This window comes from Chroicocephalus ridibundus, chromosome 20 (genome assembly GCF_963924245.1).
Source record: "Chroicocephalus ridibundus chromosome 20, bChrRid1.1, whole genome shotgun sequence".
Taxonomy (NCBI): domain Eukaryota; kingdom Metazoa; phylum Chordata; class Aves; order Charadriiformes; family Laridae; genus Chroicocephalus; species Chroicocephalus ridibundus.
The window spans coordinates 3,930,366-3,950,401 of NC_086303.1; the positions used below are offsets into that span (position 1 = coordinate 3,930,366).

The 20,036-nt window shown below is 58.2% G+C and overlaps 1 protein-coding gene across 7 annotated transcripts in view; it reads left to right on the forward strand.

The window, feature by feature from the left end:
• FOXP4 (forkhead box P4) overlaps nt 1-20,036 on the forward strand; it is a 63,689-nt gene that overhangs the window by 22,658 nt on the left and 20,995 nt on the right. For all 7 annotated transcript variants that reach the window (XM_063356653.1, XM_063356648.1, XM_063356652.1 and 4 more), the window contains exons 2-3: nt 2,505-2,721; nt 11,888-11,977. In XM_063356653.1, coding sequence (XP_063212723.1) covers nt 2,521-2,721; nt 11,888-11,977 — 291 coding nt within the window. In that variant the 5' untranslated portion in view covers nt 2,505-2,520. The remainder of the gene's footprint in view (nt 1-2,504; nt 2,722-11,887; nt 11,978-20,036) is intronic.

Consider the following 20,036-nt stretch of genomic DNA (forward strand, 5'->3'; position numbering starts at 1 on the left):
TTTTTTTTCCTTTTTTTTTTTTTTTTTTTTTTTTCCTTTTTTAATACTTCCTGTTGTAACTCTGGATATTCTTGGTCTCCGTATAAAAGTCAAGTCCTTTTTTTTCTTTTCTGGCGGTGGCGATGCCTTGCGTCTGCCGGACACGGGCAGAGCCGGGCTTTCCCCGCGGGACCCAAACACGGAGCAGGCGGCACAATTTCGGAAGGAAAATGAGAAAAGTAACGGCAATCATCATTTAATATTCCTGCAGGCTCTTGGTTGACGTCTGAGGGAGGATGGAGCAAATGGAGTTTTCGAGGGGAAAAGGCGTTTTGTTTCTTCCAGCTTTTTTTGCTCCTAGCGCAGCATCCATAGGCAAGCATCCCATCCTTTCCCGATCCTTTCTGGGGAAGATGCTCCGACCGTGCTGTGGTCTCATCCCGGCTCCCACCCCGGCGTCCCGGCTCCTGCGCTTCCAACAAAGCCAAAACCCAATAATCCCGTTAACCTTGAACTCTCCGGCGGCCACCGGTGTGTCACCCTGCGCGGGTTTGGCAGTGCCAGGACGGCGGGAGGGAGCCGGCAGCTCCACATGGGAATTAATGTCAGTCATATACCCCGCGGAAATGACTTCTGAAATGCATATAATCTCAAACATGCAAATGAGAAGCTTGCTTCACCCTGTTTAATATGAATGATCAGCTTCTGAATAGCTATTATTACACGCCACATTTCAGCAATTATGTCGTTCGCGGTTTGTCTTTCTGTCTTTTGGGGCGGGGAGGGGGGAAAATGGGGGGGAAAAAAAAAGAGAAGAAAAAGGGAGAAGCAGTATTTCTTCTCCCCGGCCCTCTTTCTTTCTTCCCCTCCTGTCTGAAACTCGCTGGTCGGCTGCGAGCGGTGATGGATGAACGCTGATCCCGCTCCGGGGAAGGAGCGGGATTGAATGGGATAAAACTGTGTCCTGCGCTTTTCCAGGGAGCAAAGTGGGTGTTGGGAAGGGGGGAGAGACCCTCAGCTCCGGTGGGGCTTTCGGTGTCCCCAACCCGCGCTGTCGGGGCTGGACGCGGCCCCGGGGGGGCTCGGCAGCAGCAGGGGGTGATGCTGGTTGCGGGGGGTGGTTTTCCCTCCGGTGCCGGCCCGGATCCAGGAGTTTCCCCTGGAAAGGGCACGGACCCTCAGGTTTACAGCTCACGACCTGCCCCCTCATCGCAGCCAACTGAGCAAAGACGCCGCATCTCCTGGCTTTGAAACCAACCCTGGAGCTCTTGGGGAGTCCCCCCCCTCGCCCCTCTGCCTTAATGTCAATAGGGTTTCACACTCGGGGGGGTAAGGGATGCTCTTGGCACCCAGCCCCCTGCAGCCGGCCACATGTTGGGGTGTGAGAAGCTTTTCCAGCCTGTGTCTCACCCGGTGCCCTGGTCCCCCAGCTCGGCGCGGTGCCTCGGGAGCTCGTGTTGGCCGAAGGGAGCTCCGGATGGCAGCCAAGACTACCGGCACCCCCCGGCTCCGCTCCCGGCATTGCTGCGGCACCCAGGGGCACCCGGGACCTGGGGAAGAGCCGCCACCTCCGGGCGGTTCTGCCCCTGTGCCCCGGGTGTAAGAGGAGAGTTTACAGGGATAAAACCCGTCCACGAAGGAGAAGTGGTTTTGCTCTTGCCTTGCGAGGGGGAAGCCTGGAATCGCATGAAATGAAGCGCAAGAGCTGCAAAACTGGGGGGGGTGGGGGGCTCCTGTGGGGCTGAAAATGCAGTGGGTGTTGTAGCCCCTGCAGCAGGGGCTTGGTCCTTGGAGAGCATCCGAGGGGTACGGCGGGATGGGGGGGTACAGCAGCGCAAAGGGGTGCACAGAGGCATCTGGGAGAAAGGGAGGATTTTCCAACTGGTGTTTTCGGAAGCGCCGCCGTGCTCTTGTTTTTTGCCACATCCCAGCCCCGCGGTACCTTGGGGTTTCTTCGACCGGGCGGCAAACTTTGTGCCGGGTGGTTTTTTCCTGCTGGGAAGTGCTGGTTTTGCTGGGAGCTGAAGCGCTTTGTGGCGATGTGTTAACTTTGCTGAGGTTTTCACGGTGAAATGTGCGGCGCAGGCTCCGTGCGCTTGGTGTGCAGCCTCGCTGGAACTTCAGCTCTGCTGTCTCCCCCGTCTCAAAGTGGAATATTTTGGGATTCTGGTGAAAAATGCCCGGATTCCTGGGGTTTTATGTCTTGCACCAGGCTGGGAGAAAGCTGAAAACATGGTGTTTTCGTAAGAGACGGGTTGCGCTTGCTTTGCCGCGGCGCTGTAAAGGGCTGGCAGCGTGTTCATGGCAGCTCGAGCTGCTGCACGTTTGTTTTTTGGAGTAAATTGAACGCAGCTAAAACTGGCCGGGGTTTGACATCCCCATCCCTGCATCTCCCCTGCCGGAGCTGGCGGGCATGGGAGACGGGGCAGGGTGAGGACGAGACATGGGGCAGGCGGAGGTGGGGATGCCAAGACAGGGATTTTGGACTCTCTTCTCAACCTCTGCTCTCTCCTCCTCTTCCTCAGGTCCTGCTAGCAAGTCATGATGGTTGAATCCGCCTCGGAGACGATACGGTCCACTCCCTCCAGCCAAAACGGAGTCAGCAGCCTCAGCAACCAGCCCGATGGCGGCGGGGGCGGCGCGGGGGGCGGCGGAGGGGGCGGCGGGCGCGAAGGAGCCGCCAGCGGGGAGACCAACGGCGAGATGAGCCCCGTGGAGCTCCTGCACTTCCAGCAGCAGCAGGTAGGAGGGACACCCCGCTTCCTTCTCATACCCGCCTTACACAAGGGGATGGGGCACCGGGTCCTTCGAGGATACGGGTTTGGGGGCAACACACAGTTTAACCCTTCTGTTGTCCCCGGGGCCGGCCCAGAAGATGGGTGGCACCAGGCTTGGTCATCCCTGTTGAAGTTGGGGTGCCCCAAAAAGCAGGTGCTGCCCCAAAAAACCCACGTGCTTGTCCTTGGGGGTGCACGTCCCTTGGGAGATGGAGCCCATCCCTCCCTGCAGCTCGTGGGACGGTGGCTGCTGCCCCATTTGGGGTTTTGGGGGGGAGGCCCATCCTGTGCTGGCGGCTCTGCCTGCTGTGTCCCCCATGGGTGCGGGGGGAGAGCGGGGCAGGAAAAGGAGGGGGGCTGTGAGAGCAGAGCAAAGACCCCTTGGCTGTAAAATAAGGAGCAGGTTGTCTCCGAGTCTGTATTTAGTTACCAGAGGTGGTGTCCCCTCCCTTCTCTGGGGCTCCTGGTGCCTTCAGCTTAATTAACCACATGCGTGGCCGGGGACACGTGTGACTTTGACACGTGCGTGCAAGAGCTCTGTCGTGAGCACACGCGCGTGCACCCCGGGAGCCGCGTGGCACACGTCTGCCCTCGCCCCCTGCGCGCCCCGGCGGCTGTGGGGAGGCGGGGGGGGGAACGTGTGTGCGTGCCTGCAGGTTACCTTTCAAAACAAACTTGGGAGAAAACATAAATTTTCCTCCTGGGATACTAAATAAGGCAATGATCCCTGCCTCGTATGGAGATCGCCTCCCCGAGCCATAAATTCCAGCGTGAAAGCTGTAAAAAATTGCTGTGTCTGATACTTTAGTAGTGAGCGCTGTAAATCCATTACCTGAATAACAGCCGTTTCTCACGCAGTTAAGCCCCTGTTCCCCTGATCTGCGGGGTAATCATGCGTGTAATGCCGCTGCGAGTCACCCCTGCCGAAGGAGCCGCCGCTCGCTCCCTTCCCCGCGCCGCGGACGGCCCCAAATTTCACCGAGCGGCAGCCGGAGCCAGGGGCGAAGGGGAGATGCTTGTTCCCGAACGGCCAAAACGGTGCAAAATGGGCGGCGTGGTCGTGAAACGGGGTTATCTCCTCCAGAAAATACGGAGAAAAAAAATTTAAAAAGGTGGTTGTTCTGTTGTGTTTTGTTTTTTTTTTTTTTTTTAATTTGTGCAACGCGGAGCGCTGCTGCTCTTGGCTCATCCCCGCGGATGTCGCTCCCTGAGCTCAGCCGGTAAATCCTGCCCTGCCCAAGGCACGGCCAAGGTTTAATTTCATCCTTTTGCGTTTCTTCTTTCGGATTCCCAGTGTAATCACCCTGGGAAACTCGCCGGCACGGGGAATTCACTAAGGCAGAGAGGGTTTGGTAAACTTCCAACAACAAATGACATCTGCAATGACAGCACCTTGGGGGGAGGGAAAAAAAACCTCCCACCACCCCATCCCGAGGACTATCAATCTTCATGCTTCAGGGACCAGGCTGAGCACCAGCTGGGGTCAGGAATAAATGTCCCCATATATAGAGTTTTGCACAATTAAGTGCTTTATGGAGGCTTTACACCATCCTCGGCAGCACCCAGCGTTCCCCCCTAGTCGCAGCCAGGCTCCCGGACCACTGGGCTGTTCCCGGCTCCTCCGTCCCGGCTCCGCCGCAGCTCCCAGAATGTCGGTGCTCAATCCTTATTTTTATTTAACTGTACGAAATCCCCAAGAAACGTTAGGAAGCCTGGAAGGGTGGGAACCCACCACTTGACCACCTCCCCCAGGCTTGAAGGGCCACCAGTGCCGTACAGCTCCCTGTCCGTAGGGCTTGGCGTGGGCGATGCGGCTCCCCGGGGCCATGTTCTCTGCCCTCCTTTTGGGCTGATTTTGCACCTTTTGGCGAAAAGAGCTGGTTTTGACCTTCCTTGGGGCCCGCAGTCTCTCTGCTGTCAACCCTTTCGAAAGGGTGAACCCAGACAACCCTTTTGTAGGGATTTCTCAGGTTAAAACTCCGCTCCGAGGATGGTGTCTGGAGGCGAGTGCTCCGCGTGGGAGCCTGGGGGGAGGCGGGTGTATCGTAGGGTGCTCGGGGACCCCCTGAGGCTGTTTTGGGGAGTCCCTGGAGCAAGAGGGCCAAGGGTGCCTGCCTGCACCAGTGCAGGACAGGGGTTGCCAGCCACAGCTTTCTGTGGCCATCCTCGGCAGCGCCTGGTCCATCATTCCACCCTGGTCCGTGCGACTTCAGAGCATCCCGTGGTCCAGAGATCCCGGAGGGAGAGCGGGAGCCCGGCAGGGATGGGGTGGAGAAAGGGCATCCCCCTCCCTTCCTCCCTCTCCCCCCAGCCCAAGGGATGGGCGTTTGGGTTAAATCCTTGGATTTCAATGGCGGGATTGGGGTTGAAAAGCTTGAATAGCGCGCGCCCGCATTGTGGCGGGGTTGGCGGAGGGGAGAGGTCGGCCGGGGGCATGGGAGGGCTGCCCGCCCCCCGGGGTCTCCCACCGCCGTTGCTGTGGGAACGTGGCGAGACCTCCAGCGCGCTGACATCCTCCGGCCGGGATCCAAAGGGCCCCGCCGCCCTGGCGCATTAATGAGTTTTTAACGTGGGGGTCGGCCCCTCGTACCTCCCCTCCCGCCACGTCGGGACCCCCCCCTATCCTCCAGTAATCCTCAGCGGAGGAAAGCTGGGCAGGAAATGGGGGGCAGCGGGGCAGGGGGGGGGTGATGGGGGTGTCGCATCCCTGCAGTGCGAGAAGGATGGGGATGCTCCGCCGTGGGTATGGGGGGCAGGGCTGCACCCCATGGGAACGATGCGGGGGCGCAGAGGAGACCCGTGGGTGCTGCCGTGCTGAACGGGGGGGTGCTCTGCCGTGATTCAGGTCTTTTCAGGATTTCCATGGAATTCCTGCAAAAAATCTCGCAAGTTTCCTCCTGGAGCTGGGGTTTAAAGCCGTGGGGGGCTCACGGCTGGGTCTTGCGGGGGGGAATTGTGGATTTGGAGGGCAAGAGGTGGCAGGGTGGGAGCACGGAGGGGCTCGGAGCAGGGATGTCCTGGGGGAATGACGGGAAAAGTCCCCGAGCCCAGCAGCCACACGGTAGCTCGTTCCAACTTGCAATCCCATGGAAAAGGAGCCATCTGGAAAACCCAGCCGCTCGCTCACTCTAGCGTTGGTCGGCGTATTTTTTCATTATGCAAAAAAAAAAAAAAAAAAAAAAAAGAAAAAAATTTTGCAGTTTATTGCAGGCACATGTCGAAGAAACGTTAAGTTATTAAACAAAAATAAGACTTTTTTTTTAAGAAAAAAGAAGCAAAGCAGAGGTTTTTGGTAGTTAAAGAAGGGTGGGGGTGGGGGGAGGAGAGGCACTTCTCTGCCGTAGGAAAGATACCGTTCTATAAAACATGTGATCACATCTCAAATATATTGTGTAATCCGCTATTATTAGGGTGTTTAAGATAAAAATGAGACCGGAGCACTTAAGTGAAACTCATCTCTCTATTAGGTCCCTTGATTTATATTTCATATTTTACCGAGTACAAATGCGGGAGGGGGTGGGGGGTTTCCCCCCCCCCCTTTTTTTTTTTCCCTTTTTTTTTTTTTTTTCTTTTTTTCTTTTTTCTCCATGGGGTGGGATGGTCGGGAGCTTGTTCCTTGTGTTCTTGATTAGTGGGAATGGGTTTAACCCCTCGGCTGCGAGGATCGAGGAGGCAGGAGCGGAGGAATAAAGTCCAGAAGCATTAGCGTGTGCAGCGAAAGGCAGAACAGCTGGGGCCGCGGGAGAGGCGCAGAGACGGTCGTAAAAAGGACTTTTTTTTTTTCCTCCCCCCTTTTGTGAAGACTTGTGTCATTTTTGTTAATTTTCATCTCTTTGAGCCATTTGGTTCTGGTTAAGCAAGACCGGGGCCAGGCTGGGTGGAAGTGCTTCTCAATATGGCATCATTTACCGTTAATATCCATCTAAAAATATCCGCGTGTGTGTGTGTTGTTTTAATAGCTCTAATTCTGGAATGTGACGATGTCATTTTTATGAGGTTAGTGTAAAAAATCTTTTTTTTTTTTAACATTTTTTCATCCCTTCCCGACCTCTTTCTACCCTCCAAAAGGAACGGAGGGAAAAGGGAAGATCCACGCTCTTTATAGATTCCCCTTTCTTGGCAAAATTCTTGGTTTAATATCATTTTTTCGCGCGGCTTTTCACTCGTTGGGGGTTAAAACCCCCGTGCAAAGCTTTGATCCCATCCAGGTGGAAAATCCCTCGGCTATTTTTGGGCAGTGCTTCCCATCCCCAGCGCGGCAGGCGGCCGGCGCGCTGCTTTTTGGCTCCGGCAGCTGGAGCGGCCGGGCACCGCTGGGCGTAATTAAAAAGTACACCCTCGTAAAACGAAATACCTGGGAGAACAAGGTGGTTTAAAAATACCCTGGGCAGGATTTTCCATTGCGCTGTTTGATTTTTGGGGAGGCCCAGGCTTGTGTGTTTTTAGAAAGAGCCAGGGATGTCTCCAACCTCGCCAAAGTTTTTTGAACTACTTGAGCTATTTCTTCCCAATTTGACCAGGCGATGGGAGACCTCGGAGAGACTCGGCTTGGGCAAATTTTATGGGGGGGAAAAAAGGTGGCCAGGCAGGGATGGGGGATTAACGGGGGGTTGAAGTGTGGGTCAGCCCACCCTAAACGGGATGGGAGCCGCCGTCTCCTCTCCCCGGGATGAGACGGGACCTGGTGTTCCCCGTGGGAGAAGGGGAGTTTGTGGTGTTTTGCCATGGGGAAGGCGGGCAAAAGCTGGCCCCCCCACGCTCCTGGGAACCTCCATCACCTGCGGAGTGGAGGTGTGGAGTCCCACCAACCGGAGCATGAGCCTTTTGGGGAGAGAATTAGTGATAATTCCCATTTACGCTGGGTGGAAGGCGGGATAACGGGCTGCTGCCCCGCTGGAGGATGAGATGCTTTTGCCTGAAGTCGGGGGCGGGGAGGATCCAGCCTTGGTTTATCCAGCGAATTGGCTCAATCCCAGGCATGGTTTGTGTATTGACCCCCCCCCCCGCCCCAGCCCTCGCCGTCCCAGCACGCCCCTTCCGGCATCCCCCGGTGCTCGGCTTCTGCAGCATCGCTGCGAAAACCCGCGCAGAAACCCCGCGTGGGGCACACAGAGGTGCTGAGCCCGGGGGAGGCTTTTCCTCCGACGGGCGAAGAACTTGTCTAAGTACTTTTCAGCTTTTTGGTCGCCTTTAAAAATACTTCTTTAGAAGCCATGATAGCTGCAGGCTGCGTTTTATTTCTATCACGGAGCCTACGCTGAACATAGTTGGAGAAATAGCGCAGAACGCGCCCAGAAACTGGTGCGACCTTGTCTGAGATTTTGCGGTTTAGTTGTTAAAAAAAGCAGCAGCTGAAATAATTAAATGAGCAAAATCCCACCAGGTTCAAAGCTTTCCTACCCCGGGCACGGCTCTACCAGGGTAGGGGGCTTCGAGTGTTGCTCTGAACTGATGTTTTATATGCCCCAATGTAGCCTGGGGTAGTTTTGGGTCACCCCCAGCGCAGTTTGGGTCACCATCGTCTTCCTCAGCCCCGAAACCTCCTGCTGCTGCTCTTGGGGAGGGCAAAGCCAAAAAGCATCAGCTCTTTGACGTAAGTGTCTGAGACGTTACAAACTTTTTAATGGGATAATTTGCTGATCAAAGGGAGCCATCCAGGAGCATGATGAATCTGACACAACCCATTCGTTCCTAATTACGGGTAACATGCTAATGACTCTTGAATAACACCATGCAGCAGGATATTTTTTTTTTTTTTTTTTTAAATAAATCATTTTTCCTTCAGTTCACAGAGCCCGGAGGTGAAAACCCCTCCACTCCTACGAGGAGACTTTCTCCCTTCTGCTTGCCATCTCCTCAGCCCCAGGGAGAGCTTGCGGGTGACGTTTTCCTTGTGCATCCCTATGGAAAGGCTTCCCCCCCCCAGCACCCGGGCTGCTCCTCCTGCCCCGCGGGGTAATAAATACAGATAACGGGATGCTCTGCATCCCGAAATTCAATTCTTGGGGCTCCGTCTGCCTTGTGCAGCCGTGCAACAGGTTTGCTGCCGGCCAGAGCATCCTTCATTTGCAGGCTGAGCTGAATTTAGGCTGAAGTGGAAATCGCTGCCGGGTGGCGGGGAGGGAGGGGGCAGCTCCGCGGCAGTGGTAGGGAGGCCCCTGTGTGCAATCGTAAGGCCATGTCATTTTTTTTTTATTATTATTATTTTTCTTCCCCCCCCCCCCCCCCGTAAATCTTGTAATTTCATGCTTCAGAGCACAACAAAGTGAGAGAGCCAGCGGGGAGTGAATTAAATTCCCCCCTGAGAGGCGGCGCGGGGTGGGCGGCCGGCAGAAGGGCTGAGCCAGCCGGGCGCTGGGGACGCGGTGGCACCCGCGGGCCAGCCAGTGTTTGGGTTTAGAAAGCGAGATTCTGGGAGAAGTCCGGCTTAGCGCTTTGCCTGGGTGCTGGCGTTGGGTCTCTTCTGGTTTTCCCCTCTTTGCTGTGTTTTCCCGACCTGCTGCAGTGATTTTTGTTGGGCTGGGGCAGGGACCTGCCGTGCCAGGTCACCTCTATGAGATTGTCCTTCCGAACACTGGAGGAACTGCATGTGGCGGAGATGGAGAGACCAAACCCCTGCAAATATCTGTCAAACGGACGTGTGGAAAAATAGGTAGAGCTCGGGCAGCCGTTGCGCACGCGGGATGCAGCCGGTGGTCCAGCACCCATCCTCGGGCGGGAGCCCTGGACCTGCCGCCTCTGCTGCATCCCGGCGCTGAGCAGCCCTCGATTGAGTTCCTCCACCCTTGGCTTTTAACTGGGAATTACTGTTTTCATTTCAAAAAGTAATTAAAATATCAGACCTTGAGCTGTCATAACTGTCACATGGTTTTTGTGTTCGCATTACCGATGCACATCTATTACTGTTAATAACAGGGGAATAACGTGCCCGTGGAGAAACGCGCCTTGCGCTGGGGCTGCAACGGCGCCGGGACGTGGACCACGGGCTCGTGCCATCAGCGATTCCCAGCAGCACGTTGCCACGTTTGTCCTTGAGGATTTTATGGTTTTTCAGTCGTTTGGCTAAAGCCAGTTTGCAAGTTAGTGGGGACGCGGTTTTTGAGCATCCCCAGCAGCCGGCCGGGGATGCTGAGGAAGAGGCGGAGGCCGTGGGGCAGCCCCGGAGGTTCATCACGGGAGCGTAACGTCGGAATCCTGTCTTGCTTCTGAAACTCCTGGGCTTTTGCCTTTCTTGGGGGCCGTTTGGTTCACGCAGGCGGTGACAGACACAGCAGGGCAGAGGGTGCGTCTTGGGTTTGGGGCCCTTGCTATGAAATGATGATTTTTCTTTTAAGAAAAATGAGTAAGGCTGCGTCTGCTAAACCCTCGGCTCTTTAAAATCTTTAAAAAAACTCTCATTTTGCAAGTGCGCTTCTAATGCCTGTCCATGCGCAAGGAGCGGGTTGGATGGATTTATCCACAAAAATAAAAAAGCGGCGCAGCTCGGCCATCCTTTGCTTTAGACCCGTTGCATACCCTCTTCCCGAGCAGCCCCCTGCGGAGAGGAGCACGAAACGGGACCTTTTGATTAAAACGCAGGTAATGAGTCTTCATGGGTGCTCTGTTGAGCAACCGTTTAAGGGTGCTGTGGGTGCCCCTTGGTTCGCAGAGCTTAAATAATGAGCGCGTGGACCGGAGCGGGCGTATTAAGGTGCATCCGCGCCGCGGGGTGACGCTGCTCCGGTTTGCGAGCGGGTTTGGCAGGGAGGGATGGGGAAGGCGGCGCTGGGGCTGGGGGCTTTCTTCTTTATGGCTGGAAACGCGGAGAATTAACAAGCGGCCCTTTCTCGGGACGCGCGGCCGCCGCCTGGAAGCCGGGAGGGTGATTTACGGCCGGGGTGATGACAGCCGGGGGGGAACCGCCGAGCTGGGCGCTGACCCCCAGCGCGAACCTGTCCCGCAGGCAGGGCTACAATGGTTTGGTTGTTCGGAAATACACCCCCCAAAAAATAAAGAAAAATTCCCTTAAAAGCAAAACTAAGGAGCGTGCGAGGAAGCGGGGCTGGGAGCAGCAGCCGGGTACCGCAGGGTTGTTTTTGTTTTTTCGGTAGGGCTTTATTTTCCCTTTCCCAGCTCCTGAATGAAGCTCCTTTTCTCCGCTTGCACACACCGGTGCTCGCCCTCGCCTGTGACCCGCCGGCTCGCGCTTGCTCCTCTCCCGTCCTTCTCTCTTTGCAGGATTTCTCGTAACCTCACCAAATTTCTTCAGCTGCCGACGCCGCTGTGAACATCTCGCTCCCGGTTGCTTGTGCCTGCGTGTGTTTCCACACCTGTTTTTTATCGATTTATGTGGGTTTCTCCCTCTTTTGCCTGTTACGCGACTTCCCAGCGAGACACCGTCATCCCCGCAGACAACTTGAGGAAACCCGTAACTCTTTCTAGGCAAAGACCCGTAAAAACAAGCAGGTTTCATCTTGGTCACTTGTACGAGTTGCTAAACTCTTCCTGCGTCGCTATAAACTCCGTGCGGATGCGTTCGTGGATTATTAATTCAGGGTTTAATCCTGCCTGACCCAAATCTGGGCGTTGAGTGGGACTTTTTTGGTGCTCCAGCACAATGATCAGATGTAAAATTAAATATACATGGTAGCTTTAGACACCAGGGGTGTCATCTGCGGCCAAAAAGTAGTGGTGGCTCCATGCAAGGGTAGGATAAAGCAGCCGGGAGCCGGACCCTCCGCCGGACCCCCCCGGTCGCAGGTTGGGCACTGGTTGTGCCTGGTCCCAGTATGTGCTGGGGCTGGGGGTGACCCGCCTGGGAACCTGCTGGAGGATGAAGATGTTGGACCTGGTGACTTGCTGAAGACATGATGGGGGTTTTTGGAAGACGGTAGGATTGTCCCCAGGTCCTCGTCGCCCCGGGCTGTGGGGCGCAGGGAGAGCAGTGGCCTGTAATGGGATGTACTGGTCATACTGGTGTGGCAGGAGGGAGCGCGCGGGGAGTGCTGCCCTCCTTGTGCATCGCTCGCACCCCGTGAATCAAAGCCGTGGGGAGCCAGTCCGGGCGCTGCTCCGGGGAGGGTGTCCGGAGGAGGGAGGAGGAAGAGGAGGGCACCCCTTCCTCCTGCCCACCCGCTGTGTCTCTTTTGCAGGCTCTCCAGGTGGCACGCCAGTTCCTGCTGCAGCAGGCCACGGGGCTGAGCTCCCCCAGCAGCAACGAGGGCAAGCAGCCGGCGGTGCAGGTGAGCCCCGAGGACGCGTGTGTGTGTCCATGTGTCCCCATCACCCCCTTGGTCGGGACGGGCTCGGCTGCAAACTGATGCGGTGGGAAAGTGAATGGGGAAACACACGTTGTCTCCGTCTTTGGGGTGGCCAAAGCACACCAGGAGCCCACAAAGAGTTAAATCTAACCTAAAGAGTTAGATTGCCCAGAGAAGCTGTGGCTGCCCCATCCCTGGAGGGGTTCAAGGCCAGGTTGGACGGGGCTTGGAGCAACCTGGGCTGGTGGGAGGTGTCCCTGCCCAGGGCAGGGGGTGCCACTGGCTGGGCTTTAAGGTCCCTTCCAACCCAAACCATTCCATAATTCTATGAAATCCCCTATAAACCTCCAGAAATTTATTGCAGGGGTGTTTGGAGGGTATTTTTGTGGTCCTCATCTGTGGTGACATGGTGGGAAAGGGCGATGCGAGAGAAGGGCTGGCTCCAGGTGGGGTAAGGACCGGGGAGAGGTCACCGTGTGCCACCATCCCTTGGGACAGCATTTTGGGTAGGGAGGTGCAGAGTTTCCCAGGGTTGGGGCACCCCAGGATTCATTCCGGGTGCTGTGAGCGGGGCGCGGGGCTGGAGAAGGGACGGTCCCTTAGGATTGGGTAAGGGACAGTCCCTTGGGGCTGGATAAGGGACAGTCCCTTGGTTCCACAGCCAGGGCAGGTCCTCCGTCATGGGACAGCCCATGGGACAGGACAAAGGCCCGTCTAGGCTGGGGTTTGGCGGCACCGGCAGGAAAACAGGGCTTTGGGTGGATGCAGCACCCTTGGGTGACATCTTGCTCCCCTGGGGGAGGGGGTCCTCCCCTTTGCTGCCCTCCTCCGCCAAAGGAAAGGGGCAGAAGATGGGAAGGAAAGGGGCAGACGAGGGGAGTGAACCCGGGGAGAGGGAGGCAGAAAGAAGCAAAGCCCAAGCGATGGGAAGTGACAATTTAAATAGCTGTGCGGAGGGGCTCTCCCTTCAGGCTAATTAAATTTATCGGAGAACAGCAGGTTACCTTATTAGAGCCACGTGGGTTTAATTAACAAAGGAAAGTAATTAGCACAAGCGCTCTCGGAGCTGGAGGTCCTGCCTATGCCAGGCTGAGCCGGCACGGCAGCGGGAGGGCGGTGAGAGCCGGGACTGGGACGGGCCATCGCCGGCTCCTCTCCCGGTGCCATCCCGGTGCTGCCAGTACCTGGGCGGGCGGGGGGGAGCCCGGAGCCCCCCCCCACCCCCGGCTGCCCCAACGGGTTGGGAAGCAGCAGCCGGGTACAAGCAGCGGGAATTAGTCAGGGCTCCCGCGGCACAAACAGGCGGCTTTTTCCAGTGGCGCTCACAGGAAGGAAATGCAGTCACTGCATGGAAAACGCCTGCGAAGGACAAAGGCAGCGAGGGTGAAGTCAGATTCCGGTAACCGGCGCCTCGCTCCCCTCCGTGGGTGCGTGTCGCTGCCTGTGCTCCTGCCTGCACTTCTTCTCCTGCCTATCCCTTACCGCTCTCTCCCCCGCTTCCCCCGCCTGCAATACACGCACGCTTCGCTCGCTCGCCGCTCGCTTGACATCCCGTCCCCCCCTTTCCCTGCCGCTCTCCCGCCTCCCCTCCCTGCCCATCTGGCCAGCGGCTTTGCCGGAGTGAACTGGATCTGCCTTCCTCTCCCCTCCTCCCTTTCTGCGTTGCGAAAAGACTTGTGAAAGTTGTAGACGTGAGTCAGAAATAGCTCATAACTCAGCAGCGACCGGCCTCTTCCTCCCCCTGGCCCGGCCGGCAGCTGGAGCGGGATCTGACCGAGGGGAGATAGAGGATTAAGCAGACTCCTTTGAAAGGAAGTTTATCTAACGGCAGAGTGGTGTGGATGAGACTGGCCAGGACGGCTGGAGGAGGAGGAGGAGGAGGAGGAAGGCTGGGTCCCACTGCAGCAGCCCCTGGCTGGGGAAGCAGGGGGGAGCGCGGCAGGACCGGGGTGTTCATTGCAGTGTTGGGACTTGGGGTGCCCTCGCTCTGCCTGGGGACATGGGGCTGGTTTTCCACATCGTTTGGGGCGGGGGGTGCGGTGTCCCATATCGGAGGGTCCCCCCGGAGCGTCCCAGCACCCAAATCCCAGGACGGCTGCAGGTTCCTGCGCTTGCCGACACCATGCGTTCGCAGCTCCCTGCCACCCTGCTGATGGGGACGGGGACGTTCCTGGGGCGCCAAGCCAGCGGGGCTGGTAATGACAGGCGGCGACGGCGTGCTCTTAAAAACAAACAAGGAGCTGCTGGGGTTGATGGGATCCTGGGGGGGGTTTTGGAGCGTGAACCCTCTCTCCCCCCAGATGCCTGGAGGGGTGTGCGGAGAGTAAAAAAGGAAAAAAAAGCCAAAAAAGCCCACCCGAAACATTTTAAAATGGTTTTTTTTCTTTGCAACTTCAAAACTGTTAGAAACTTGGTGGATGCTGACAAAGTGTTGCGTTTGAGGACTTTTGCTGCAGGGCACTCCGTGCCTGCCCGAGGCTGGTCGGGAGCAGTGCATCCCGCCGGGATCCTGCCGGCACGGGGATGCAGTAAAGCCCATGGCGCGAGGTGCTGGAGCGTGCTTGGAAAGGCGGCGGGGAGTCTGTCCGTGCCCCATGTTTTCGGTGCTGGGCCATTCCTGGGCTCTGAGGCACCGCTGCATCATGGGGTGCCCTTTTTGGGGTCCCTTCCCCAGCTCGGCTCCCGGAGCCGGGGGGGTCTCCCAGCCTCCGGCGGGAGCAACTTGCTGAGGTTTTAAAAAGCCTCCGAAATGGGAGAGGGGCTGGAGGGCGCCGAGGGAAGGGGAGAGGAGTTTGGAGCGAACTGCGGGAAATTGCTTTTCTTTTGTCTGCTGCGGCGGGGAGGGCAGCGGAGCGGAAAAGTGTATTTTGTTGATTTGAAACTTGAGTGAAATGGGTAATGAAGACAGATCAATACCAGCCCTTCTGCGGTCCCTCTCCAGGAAAAAAAATACAGCAGCCCGTCCGTCTCGGCTCGCGCGGCGCTAGATTTTTCCATTTGAACTCGCAGCACCGCCGTCCATCCCCGCTCCCCCCGCCGCTCCCCCTCATCCTTCCCGGAGCCCCCGGCTCTGCCAGCGCCGCCGCCATCCCACTCCGTGCTCCCTGCTGCCGCAAGGGCGTTTTGGATTAACGGGGGAGCAAAGGAGACGTGTCAATCCCTGTGGATTCAGCGTGACGAGCCGTGCCAGCGCCCCATGCCCATGGATCCTGGCGGGAGGATGCTGGGGGGCAGCGGCTCACCCCGAGCCGTGCCGAGGAAGGGGCTGCCGGGCAGCGAACGCTCCAGCCTCTGCCATGAGCATCCCCCAGCCAAGCTCCCTTTCAACTTCCAGCGACTCGCAGCCCAATTATGCGCGATTAGTGCCTCCCCGGTGGGGCACGCCGCGCTAACGAGGATGCACGTTGGGTTGAACACGCAGGGGATTGATTCCTCCTTTTCTTTGCGTGCGGCTGAACATCAGAGGCTGGTTGTCCTCCACGCAGATACACCGGTGCCCGCTCGCCCCATGCAGCCGCCCTCCTGCCACCACCACCCAGGGCAATTAGTCCTTTGGTGCTAAAGCTCTTCAAAGTATTCATAAAATAACCCCCACAGCCTCAAAAGCCAGCCTGGCACATGGAGCAGGAGCTGCCGTGTAAATCTGTGTTTGGTTTCTCCTCTGAGCCTGGGTAGATTTTGGTCTGTCCTCTCTGCCCCGTCTTGGTAAGGTCCAGACGCAGCGTGGTGTGAGCGGAGAGGGGCTGGAGCAGTGTTTGGGTGGCCCTGTGTCACCCATCCAGGCGTATATAACCGCGGCTGGGGTGACACCGATGGCGTCACTGCCTGGCCCCGGGCGTTGGAAGCTCTTGCAGATGGTCTGAGCCAGCTGGATCCCGGAGCTCGCCCAGGGATGCTGAGCACAGGAGGGGACGCGTGGATGTGCCCTGGCTGGACTCGGAGTGAAAGGTTTGGGTCCCTCCAGCTGTGGCAGCGAGAAGGGGGTGCCCAAGGCGGGGTTTGCTCATCCCCTGCCCCAAAAAACAGCAGATCTGAAGCTGCTCGTGGTGGTGATTGCTTCCCCCCTTCTATTCCCAGCTCCCCGCCTCCCTCGCCAGCCTCCTCCGTTTGTTTCTGTTGGTTTTGGAATTGAAAAGGGTGTTAAAAAGAAAAAAAAAAAGAAAAACAGCACAAACATGTTTGCTGTTGTTTCGAGTTGGGAGTTAAGACCTGAGATTAGATCAGAGCCAAGGTTGTGCAGTGCCTTGGGCTCCTGCGGGAAGCATCGAACGCCCCAGGTTGCTGGTGTTGATGTTTGCTCGTCCCAGGGGCCCCAGAGCCCCTCCGGGGTCAGCAGGGACAGGGGGGGACAAGGTCCGGGCTGCGCCCGCCCTGGCGCAGGAGCTTGGATGTGTGGTTTTAGCTGTGGACCTGGAGATGCTCCTTCCCATGGTGGTTGCGATGTGCTCCCCCCGGCTCCCTGGGGACACGGCGGCTCCTGCGGCAACCTCCCGGCGTGGGTGACGGCGGGGCTGGGAGGTGAAGGTCGGTGCAGGGATGCTTTGAGGCTGAGCAAACCACAGGCTTGCTCACACGCCCCGGGCTGATGGGGGATGTCCCGGCCCCCGCACTGTGCCAAACCAGCGGTCCCGGGGGTCAGGAGGGCAGCCATCCCTCTGACGGCAGCCCTGCGGCACTGGGAGCCAAGACCGGCCGTCGGGCCGTGGCTTTCCCCGCTCTACCTCGTGGCTGGGAGTTGCAATCCGCTTCCCGTAAAAAAAAAAAAAAAAAAAAAATTAACTAAGATTTAAATAAAAGCACCGCTCCCCCATCCCGCTGCGTTACGCCCAGCCAAATCCCGTTTCGCTCAGCCGGCTTTGGCAGAGTCGCTCCGCGCTTACGCCGAGCGCCGACTTTCCCCTGTAATACCCGTCTCGTTTTCCACCCGCCGCCTGATGATCCGCGTCCTCCCTCCCCGTCCTCTGGCACGGAGGGATTACAACCGGGACCGCCTGGAAAATCACCCCCTCGAGATCCCGCTCGCCGGTGGCAGCCGCAGCGCTGGGGCTTTCTGGGAGGCAGCCGGAGCTGTTAGTAAGCAGTTTTGCGGGGTGGCAGCCGGCCAAGGAGTGAGTCAAACCCTTCCTGACTCGGTGTCTGGCAGATGCCAGCTGGTGACGCGCTGGCCGGGGACCCGCCGCCGCTGCGGGGCTGGCTGCTGGGACCCGCTTCCCGAGGGATTTGCTGGCTGCGGTGCCACCGCCGCCTGCGGGGACGGTCCCCGGTGCCTCTGGCACATGGGGAGGGACTTTGCTGCCGGGTGGATGGGATGGGGAGGACACGGCTCACCCCGTGTGTGTCCCCCGTGTGCTCTGCTCGGCGCCCTTTGGCTCTCCCTTGTGTTGGATCCCAGCTTTGGAGAGGCGACTGTTGCCCGAAGCCACCGTGTTGTCCAGGGATGCCAGGCTGGCCTTGTCCCCTGCTGTGGGGAAAGCGGTGGCCGCTGAGTGCTGTGGATGCAAGCGAAGGGGCTGAATCATCCCGGGGGGCTGCGCCGTCCCCCTCCCCGTAAGCAGATCAGCTGCGGGCTTGGGACAGACGTGTCTGTCCCCATTTCATTTTGCCGGGGCAGCAGCTGTCACCGTCCCCAAGGGAGGCAGCTGGGGCTGTCACCGGAGCCCGGGGCGGGGGACCACAGCACCGGGGTTTGCTGCCCCCGCGCCGGGCTCGAGCCAGCTGCCGGTGGCACCGCGCAGGCTCCCCGGCACCCGTGATGGATCACCACAGCGGGAGCAAAACTGGCTGTATATGGGATTTTCCCCTCTTACTAAAGAAAGTTCCTGCCCTCCCGGGAAACCTTAGGCAGGAGGGGGATGTTTTCCATGCCGGGGGGAAATTCTTCGTGGGGCTTCGGCATCCGTTGGGGCTCGGGGAGGTGGCAAAGCCGGGGTGCCCCCCACAAGAGGTGGCACCAGTTCACCCCATTCACACCTCACCCCTTGGCGAAGCCGCCGCCATTTCCCCGTGTCAGCTCCGCATCCGAGCGCGGAAGGGAAAAAAAAAACCAAAAACGTTTAGTGGAGACAAAGGTTGTATGAAAATATAATTCTGCTTTTGTTAGCAGCCATCAAACTCTAAAAAGCGTCACTTTTGTTTTCTTGTAACATTGTGAAAACCTCGTGTCGGATCGAGAGCTGGGGCCCTCTCGACTAATCGCCTCTCCTTTGTGTTTTTAGATTATAGGGGCAATTAGTGTTGTCAAAACCTCTGGCAATTCTCTTTGCTCTTGACAGGGTGTCAGTCCGCTGGGCGAGAAATGGAAGGTGTTATAACTCTCCGGTAATTAGGATGCCTCCGATTTGAAAATGCCAGCAAACGCGTACGAGAGGCCGTGGCGGCGGTGGGGGCGGGGAGGCCGCCCGGATGGGGGATGCGGATGAGCAATTAATTAGGGGCTCTCATTCCGAGCACGTTGCCAGCTGATGAATTGGCAAAGGGAAATTAGCGGGGATGCTTCGCTCCCAGCGAGCGGGCGCGCGCCCCGCTCGCGCTCGGCTCGCCCTCGTCGCGAGCATCCCTCCTTCCCAGATGTTCGCCGAGGGCTTTGCACAGCTGGCTGCGAGCACCTGACGGCCCCGACACCAGTTCTCCGCCGGCGCTGGTGCCGCGGGGGATGCTCGGATCTCTCCTGGCTCCCCGTCAGGCATCGGCGGGTGCCGGAGCCCTGCCAGGGCTTTGCAGCTCTTTGCTGGGGATGCTCCCGCTCCTCCGGACCCCCACCACCGCCAGCCAAGCCAGCGCGGTCGAAGGCGTCCCCAGCAGCAGCCCTTGGGTGTGAACACACAGCAATTAATCAATAACTCTGACACGAAGGCAGCTGGTGGGGGGGGGGGGATCACCGGCGACAAATGAAACTCGGGCCGTTTGTGACACCTCCCTCCAGCAAAATGCCTGAGTAAACAGATAAGCCTTTGCAGTCTCCCTTGAAGGTCAGCGTGCTCCAGCCCGGCCGGACACCTGCCATGGACAGGAGGGACAGCACGGGGCCACCCCTGGGGTCCCGTGTCCCACTGGGGTGGCTGGAGGGGGAGGGCAGCCCCCAGGGCGGGCGGCAGATCCAGGCTGGGGGGTCTGGGCATCGCTGGGGGTCCTGGGCAGGGGGGTCTGGCAGGTACCGGGCTCTTATCTGGACTTTGCTGGGTGCTCTGGAGCCGTTTGCATTGTTTCTCCGTCCCTCGTTCTCTGAGGTCCCAAGACCTAGGAGTGAGGGAAGGAGAAGTCATGGAATCATCCACTTCGGATCAAACTTGAGTCCTTGGCGTGCACGGGGAGCCTGGCTCGGGCTCTGCTGTGTCCCACATGCTGAGGAGTTGCCCCTTCCTGGGGTCCCCTTGAAGACCCCAGCGCCACCAGGCAGGGACAGGCAGGAGGCTGCTGGTGGCTCACCGCCTCTCCTGCTCCTGACGAGCGGCAGTCATCTGCTTTCCTAGGAAAAGGGAGCACCCAGGAAGGATTCTTAAATTACAGCAAAACCATAATCCTGCCCAGGGCTTTGGGCTGGTGGGATCGGCAAAGGGCTGGCTGGGAGAAGGCAGCTCTGGATGGCCGTGGTTGGGAAGGCGGCGTCGCTCCCCCTGGGCAGGACCAGCGGGGCTGGGATCCATCACCGGCACCTTCTCCGGCGCTTTGCCCTGGGGGTGTGGACCCGTGTTTTGATAACCAAAGGCAGGGGTTGGCAGGTTTTCTTAGCCCTCCCTCCACTTGGCATGGTAATTACGCGAGTTACTGGTGTCAACTGGAGGTAAAGCTTTGATGTGTCTATGGAAAACCTGGTAACCTCTTCCTCTGTGCTCTGCTTTGCAAAGTTATTTGGGTGATCGGTATCTTCCCCGCTTCCCTTGGCATTTCCCTGCTCCCTGCAGCCGCCGGGACCCCAAGGGAAGGAGCGGTGCCCGGCACCTTTCCCGTGCTCGCAGGAGGGGAGGGAGCCGTGGTTTGGAGCTGGCTGCCCATCTGCCGCTGGCTCCTCTCAACGCCTAATTCCTCCGGCTAAATTGGATTT